The sequence below is a fragment of the Amphiura filiformis genome, chromosome 8 (genome assembly GCF_039555335.1).
Source record: "Amphiura filiformis chromosome 8, Afil_fr2py, whole genome shotgun sequence".
Taxonomy (NCBI): domain Eukaryota; kingdom Metazoa; phylum Echinodermata; class Ophiuroidea; order Amphilepidida; family Amphiuridae; genus Amphiura; species Amphiura filiformis.
The window spans coordinates 37,225,838-37,233,433 of record NC_092635.1 but is presented as its reverse complement, the minus strand read 5'-3'; the positions used below and the strand labels follow the sequence as shown (position 1 = coordinate 37,233,433).

Below are 7,596 nucleotides of genomic sequence, written 5' to 3'. Positions count from 1 at the left end.
AACACTGTAGTAAATGATGCGGATGTCTTCAAAATCTAAAAGTTGCTGTAAATTTTTAATTACTTACCCTATCATAGTCAAAATATACATTTTCTGAGAGGAAATTTGATGAGGAATCTAAATATGGACTTACTTTTTCTTTTTTTTTTAGGGGTAAAATGTTTCAGTTCAAAATATGTTGAATTGTAAAAAAAATTGAACATATTTTGGGACACCCTGTATTCCGAGATTACCAAACTGCTGTGATTTTTTTTCTTCCTAAGTCAGTAGGCTCCCCCTAATCTCTAACCAAATCAATGTTGTTTACTTTCAGTTTATAACTGCAAGTTAGTAATAAGCAATGCATTAAGTGACCCAGTTTTTATTTGGAATTATTTTATTCCACCCTGTATAGCTTCAAGGTCACCCTGTACAATGAGTTGAAATGTGTATATTTAAATTGCTTTTGCCTTCAGCTTTCCAAAAATGTATACTTTTGCTAGTTTAGGGTTGATAGTTGTGGAGATATTCTAATTTGAAACTTGATTGGTGCAAAAATTCATAATATTTGTGATGTAACGCTAAGGGTGGCGAGTTCAAAACACACGGCCTATTACATTTCAATAATAAGCAGAAGAATAAATTATCTACTTTGACACTTTATTGGCTAGACTTGCATTTAAAATTGAGGCGATAAGTGCAACGAAACCTTTTCAACTCGTCTCATCATATTTTGGTGAATAACTCCAATCAAAAAGAAGTAAATTTGATCAATTTTAGTCCAAGCTCTCTCTTCGTGTTTCTTGAAGAGTACTGTGAGGCCAGAGGTCAGACATGCTACCAAAAGTTCAACGACCTTTTTTTTTACTGGCCTTCATCGAACACTTGGAGTCTTGAGGCCCTGCTTGAGGCACGGCAGAGGGAGCAAGAGGGAACACCATGTCTGTTGGGTTAAAGAGGACCAAATCTCACCATGATTATACCATGCTTGGTGAAACCCTTGCTCAAGTTCAAGAACACAAATATCTTGGCGTCACAATAGTTGAAGACCTCACCTGGAACTCAAATTACCGGTGCACCGTTAGCAAAGCCAACAAAATTCTTGGGCTTCTTCAAAGAAATATTTACCAGTGCAGCAAAGAAACTAAAGGTAAAGCATACAAGGCGTTGGTTCGACCTCACCTTGAATATGTGGCGGCAGTCACCGACCCATACCAGTCCAAATATATTCAGATGTTAGATAGAGTCCAAAGACTCTAGATTTGTTGTTGGCGACTTTCGTCGCAAGTCCAGTGTAACCAAAATGATTCAAGAGCTGGAGTGGGAAAGTTTGGTTGAGAGAAGAAAAACTGCCAGACTGTGTCAATTTTACTTCGTCTACAACGGAGAGTCTCCCAACACATTCACCAAACTTCAACAGAGGGATACCAATCATTCCAGTAGGCACTTTACCGCAGATGCATACAAAGTTATTGAAACAAGAACTGTCAGATATCAGAACTCCTTCCTTCCTAGAACTATTCGTGATTGGAATAGACTACCCCTTGCTTCCACAACGCAACCAACCTTGGAGAAATTTAAAGCGTCCCTTTTATTAAGCAATTAATTTGCTTATCTGCACCCCACGGCGTCATGGAACCAAAATGTTCTGTAGCCGTGTAACACAATGAAGATGAAGATGAAGATGAAGAGGAGTTTTCCAAAACAATCATTTGATTGATTTTACTTCCAAAAAGAAAATGGCTCTTAAAAAATATAATGGTGTTGTCCAGCCTCTTGATCTTTACAAATTCCTCTTATTCTTTCCAGTCGTGACCTCGAACCGTGTTACAATATTAATGTATCTTACAGAAGAGATTAAAATAGAAGTGAAATATTATTTCTTTACTTTGATAACATTTATTTCTATAAAAATTTTCTTAAACTGAATTTATACTTGATCACTTTTGCACAAAAGCAATTCTCACGCATGCTCAGTGTTTACTTGAACCGTTTTCAGAACGTCAAGCCGATCAATCGATACAAATCGCGGAGGCAAAAACGATGTCGCTTTTGCCTGTTGAAGAAATCTCAACTTCTGAGCAATATCGCTTGACACGTTAATGCATCAAAAAATCATTTCCAACCAACTGGATCTATTATTTTTAATAATAATTAATTTACTTTTCTCTATTATTAACTTTCGGTGATGAATTAATTCAAACCAATAATTATTGACAGCAATGGATGTTCTAAAAATGTATTTTGTGGCATTCAGAATATTTGGCGATTGCCCATCACTTTCCAAAAGCGGTGCATCGCAATCGCTTGGCGATCGAGTATAAATTCAGCTTTAATCAATTTTTCCCCCACAGGTTTGGTTTAAAATATAACAAATTACCTCAATATGTTAAAAAGATTTAACAAACAACCTCAATAAATGTCACATGAAATTTTAATTCACAACATACAATACCATTACAGTATTTCCTTGAATAAACGCCCCGGGGGCATTGTATTTTCCAAACAAGGGCGTTTATTAGAGGTCGTTTTTAGCATGACAATTCCTGTTAAAACCATTAGGTAAGCTTAAAACTCACGATAAGATGACGAACTATGAACTAGAAACACTAACTTTTGGTTCACTTCCGGGTTTCCGATGCAGATTTTCGCCAATTATTGCTGCTATTATCGACCATGTGAGCAACTTGGTAAGCTTACTACACAAGATAGCATGGAACTATCAGCATTTTTGAAACATCTTGGTTGAAAAAAGTGGTGGGGGGTTTATTTGAAGGGGCGACTATTCAAGGAAATACGGTATTTATATTCAGGAGTTGCATGACATAACATTACTATGTCATGAAGGCAAGAGTCATAATTAACGTTGACATTAGCTGACTTTACATGGCTCTATTCAAACCAGAAGCAATTTGATTCTGGCAAAGATATGTACGCAAAATTGAAGGTTTGCTGGAATCAATTTTGCATCTCATTAAAATATAACTGATCAGAATCCAATAATATTTGTTAAATTCATTAGCCAGAATCCAATTTCTCTTTGGTTGGTACAAACTTGAACCAATGCTGACAAATATTTACATTTTGAAGGTTTGAGGCAAAAAGGCCCAAACTACAATAGCTGACTTCATATATATAGACATTTGACAATTTTCTCTTTTTTTTATTGATTTATATATATAATTTGTTCTGTTGCACTCAAATTTCCCATTTAAATGGGGAAAAGTATAGATAATTGCCAGGGAACTCAGCCTATCCTCCTTTCCGTATCTGCTTTCTGCTGAACATCATCTTGGTTGTTACAAAATCTTATCGTTACTGTCAACACACAATGATACACAGATGCATAGCAAATTAACAGGCCGAAATCTGACATACACACACCTATGTGTTTCAATTGGTTTGGTAATCCATGACTGCATTTTACCTTCAAGCTTTCAGGAACTTAAGGCTCTCTTCGTCATGTTGAGTCTTGATTCTTCTTTGCTTCATAAGCCATCCCTCCCGCACACGGTGGTGACTTGGATAAGGACGGGTCATTTTCCCATTGCACTGGTGTTCTAGCCTGAAAAGCAACACAAATTCAAGAACTTTATGACCACTGTATTATATATTGAGTGATTCTCAGGTGACATGCAGGGCAGTGAAAAATAATTTCCTTTCTGGGAACTTGAACTCTTTCTGTTTGGAATATTTTCTGTGTGCGCATAGCACAAGCCTTAATAGGAGGGGGTGGACCCATGGGTTTCAGGGGAAAAACCACTGGGTTTGATGCAGTGAAGCTTTTTCATGAAAAAAAAAATGAGAATGACGACTTTGCAGCAGCACTGTTATTTGCATTTTAGTTGCTTTTCTGTCTTGATTTTTTTTTGCAACTCTTGAGACACTAAACTAAACAGCACATCAGGCCACCATATCCTATCACCATACCAAGTTTGAAGTTGATCCGTTATTGCGTTTGAGTGAGCTACACAGTGGATCACCTGCCAGCCAAACAAACAGCCAGCCAAACAGTCAGACAACCATTTGGAAGCCCCACATACATATGTATGGTATGTGTGGGAACCAAAATATCTATTCTATACATACTGAAATTTGTGTAGCAGGTTGTCCAAAATGGAGAGCATTTTGCTCCGCTACTCTGACAGGTAAATCCAATGGTGTCTGCAAATATCTTGCAATAACCAGCTCTACTAACAACCAAACATATCTGTCCATAGCTTACCTGTATTGACAATGCATGTATTGCACTACACAACTCATTTTTGAGGGTTTCATGAACCATGCGGTGTCTGGTGATGAGATTCTGCTCATCAAACTTATCGGATACCACTACAACTTTGAAATGACTCTCAGAACCTTCTGGAACGTTGTGCATGTGACTCTCATTGATGACCTCAAGATAGGTAGGCTGCAAAACAAGTGCAAGGAAAATATTTTAAATAAAGTTTGAAAACAAAATCAACAGTAAAGTATTTGTGTCACACCACTTACTCAATATCAATAGCACTGCATCTTAGAAGTCAATTGGAAATGAAGGTACATGATTGCAACTGAGTTTAACAGTTGGCACCTGTACTAGAATAATACAGTAGAGAGGTAGGCCTATTGTAATAATGAAACATCCACTGTTTCTCTGTATCTGTAAACTATCATATCAGGCAATTCATTTCAAAATGCCTACCGTATTGTTTGTAATAAACGCTCCCCCTCTAATAAATGCCCCCCCTCCAATTGAATACCTGAGTGGAAGAAGGGCCCAACTCCATCAAAACTGTTTTTGAGATATTAAGAAAAAACTTAATATTTGGAAAAGTTTTATAGGCAGAACGTTTTTATCTTCAGGGGACCTTTAATACATGAACATACAATAGTACATACATTCAAAATTAAATATGATGTTTCCATGGCAACGGTATAGGTCTTAATACGAGCTGGAGTTGGGCCCTTCTTCCACTAATATACCACAAGTACCAGTTCTGTGTTATAAATAGCTACAGAAATTAGATAATCACCATTAATTGCACAAGTAGAACTCATGTGATAGGTTGGCAAGAAAATTTATTGTAGTGGAAAGCAGATTTCATGGATGAATAAAATTCCTCTTTAACACTATATTTGTGGAAGAAGGGCCCAACTCCATGGAGTTGGGCCTTTCTTCCATGAAAACCATGATTAAGTGTACGTGGAAGACTATTTGGAGAGTGGATTTTGGCTCATCCTTCACACAAGGAAGATCAGTCTGTTGGCAATAAAATGCTGGGTCTAACTCATTTTTGTAAAAAATTGGAGTTGGGCCCTTCTTCCACTCAGGTATTCAATTTTTCTGTGAAAAATTGATAAAAATTCCATGCTATATCATGTGAGTAAGCTTAAAACTGGCATCAGTCAGTCAGTCTTGTCAGGGACGATCGGTAAATTGCATGGACAAACCTATTATGACTCACACTTCCATCCATTTCATTGCCTAATTATGCCCCCCGCCACCAACACCCAAACACCCCGCCACCAACACCCAAACACTCACCCTAAAACACCCCGAAACCAACACCCAAACACTCACCCTAAATGTCTCTGTTAGCTTAGCAATCAAAGCTTTCTCCACAGGTTTCTCCACTGTTCCACTGTTTGCCATATTGTCAGCAAATGACCTCTTACAGGTCTTGTGCAGTAACTGTTGGGCGACAGGTACAGTTGCTGTTCTGTGGAGAAGACTACTCGTCAATCTTAAAGCCAGCATTACTATTGATCACTCACTCAATACAGTGTTTGTGGATTGCGATATTGTCTGGAAGTGGGTGAAAGAAAAGTTTTACACTTTATTTTGCATTACGTTTCACATAAAGCTTTGTCGAGTTGAAACAAAAAATAACTATACAGATTCCACACAATGAACGGCACCACCATAGTTTAAGAAGAAACACAACCACACATACATACAACCACCACCACCACCATCCAAAATGAAACTAAACTAGACTAAAAAGAGAGTGAGGTATACATTTGTACCAACTTGATGTGGGGAAACAAAATACAAAATTGTATTTTGATTCCCCACATCATGTTGGTATACCTTGCTCTCTTTCTTTTCAGTTGTTCATATATTCAAGGTATCCTCTTGTATCATTTATTGATCCTTGATGTGTTTTGTGTCCTTGTCCATTGGATTCACCATTACCCACTTTAATAAGGGGGTACTACACACCTGTGGTAAATTTGTGACAATTTTGGCATTTTTGCAAAATGGTAACACACTGGTAACAAAAAGTTATGTATATTATTGGGGCAAGGAATCCAATTACTACACTGAAATTTCAGTGACTCAAGACAAGCGGTTCAGTATATATGATAGGAAGCGAGGTACATTCTAGCAGTACCTCTTTTCTTATCATAAATAATGAACCGCTTGTCTTGGGTCACTGAAATTCCAGTGTAGTAATTGGATTCCTTGCCCCAATAATATTGCAAGGATGACGCGAGCCTCACGAGGGCGCTGCACATATCATAATATGAAGATGGAGAATAAAGACTGTGAAGGACTATTTAATATCTAAACTGAAGAGCAAATAAAAGGACATATTTCTAATGATCAAATAATATGATAAGGACGTCATGAAAGAAAGGCCTATAAATTGGGAACAGGGAAGATCATCCATGCGTGATGATGATTGGATGTCAAGTCGCAATCTCTCATATAAAATCAACCATTTACGTATGAAACGGTAAATGAAATGATTGGAAAACTTCGACCTCAAAATCATCATCATTCATTTCATATATTAATAAACAATAATTCAGACTGAGACTTTGAAATGGTAAAATAAAATGACAACTGAAATACAAATTGAAGTTTGATTGTCGTGAGATTTGTTATATTATAAGGCGTATATATTTAAAAATGGTAAATACAAATATTGATGAGAGTGTGACATGAAATATAAATGGAGAAGTTGAGCCTATAAATATTTAATCAGGATTTCAACCCAGGCTCCTTTTTAAGGGAATTTCTTGTTTAAGAAAGTCTTGAATTGTGACTGAGAAGAGTGGCAATAAAATACAAGAATTACTCCTTTACATAAATCCCAAGGGTTTAAAATATACAAAGAAATTTCTGTACTCACAGAAATTTGGAACTAAATTTTACAGCAAATTAAAAGTGATTTCTTGCCGAAAATCCAGGCCTACTTTTTAATGCCGATAATCAGAAATCTATTTACCAATTGGGAATGAATCTAAATTTATCCAAAGTTGGAATCCAAAATATAAAAGTCCAAACGCGAATCCATAGTCCTACAAAATGGGAATGAATCCAAAGTGCACATTTTATAATATAATTTTGAAACTAAGAATTTTTGGGAATCATCACCTTAAAGTGATTAAATATAGGTGCTTTCACCTTAAGCATGCATGCAATACAAACTTGGCTGAAGGTCATCTGACGGAGTTTCTAACACAAAAATACGGCAATGTTAATTGCATGCATATTCATTAAAAGACCTATTTTACATTAACGATATATCATGGATGCAAAATCTAAGCATAGGAAGGGACATACAAAATAATAATACCGGTGATGGCATTTCATCTCGTATTTTATGGAAGCTTAAAAAAATTGTG

General features: G+C 36.5%; 1 protein-coding gene across 1 annotated transcript; it reads right to left on the bottom strand.

Annotated features, from left to right (window-relative positions):
• Positions 1 to 2,395: 2,395 nt before the first annotated feature.
• LOC140158999 (DNA-binding transcriptional regulator BolA-like) lies at positions 2,396 to 5,767 on the bottom strand. Its single transcript, XM_072182299.1, has 3 exons — positions 5,543 to 5,767; positions 4,205 to 4,390; positions 2,396 to 3,544 (listed from the first exon to the last, which is right to left on the bottom strand). Exons 1-3 carry the CDS (start codon positions 5,717 to 5,719, stop codon positions 3,440 to 3,442), a joined length of 468 nt encoding a protein of 155 aa, XP_072038400.1. The 5' UTR covers positions 5,720 to 5,767; the 3' UTR covers positions 2,396 to 3,439.
• Between the last annotated feature and the right edge of the window lie 1,829 nt (positions 5,768 to 7,596).

Excerpts from the sequence above, each read along its gene's own strand:
- LOC140158999 (XM_072182299.1), bottom strand. The coding sequence starts at position 5,719 with ATGCTGGCTTTAAGATTGACGAGTAGTCTTCTCCACAGAACAGCAACT. Across the intron at positions 4,391-5,542 it reads AGCTAACAGAGACATTTAGG|CCTACCTATCTTGAGGTCAT; the intron begins GTGAGTGTTTGG and ends CTTGTTTTGCAG. Across the intron at positions 3,545-4,204 it reads TACATGCATTGTCAATACAG|GCTAGAACACCAGTGCAATG; the intron begins GTAAGCTATGGA and ends GTTGCTTTTCAG.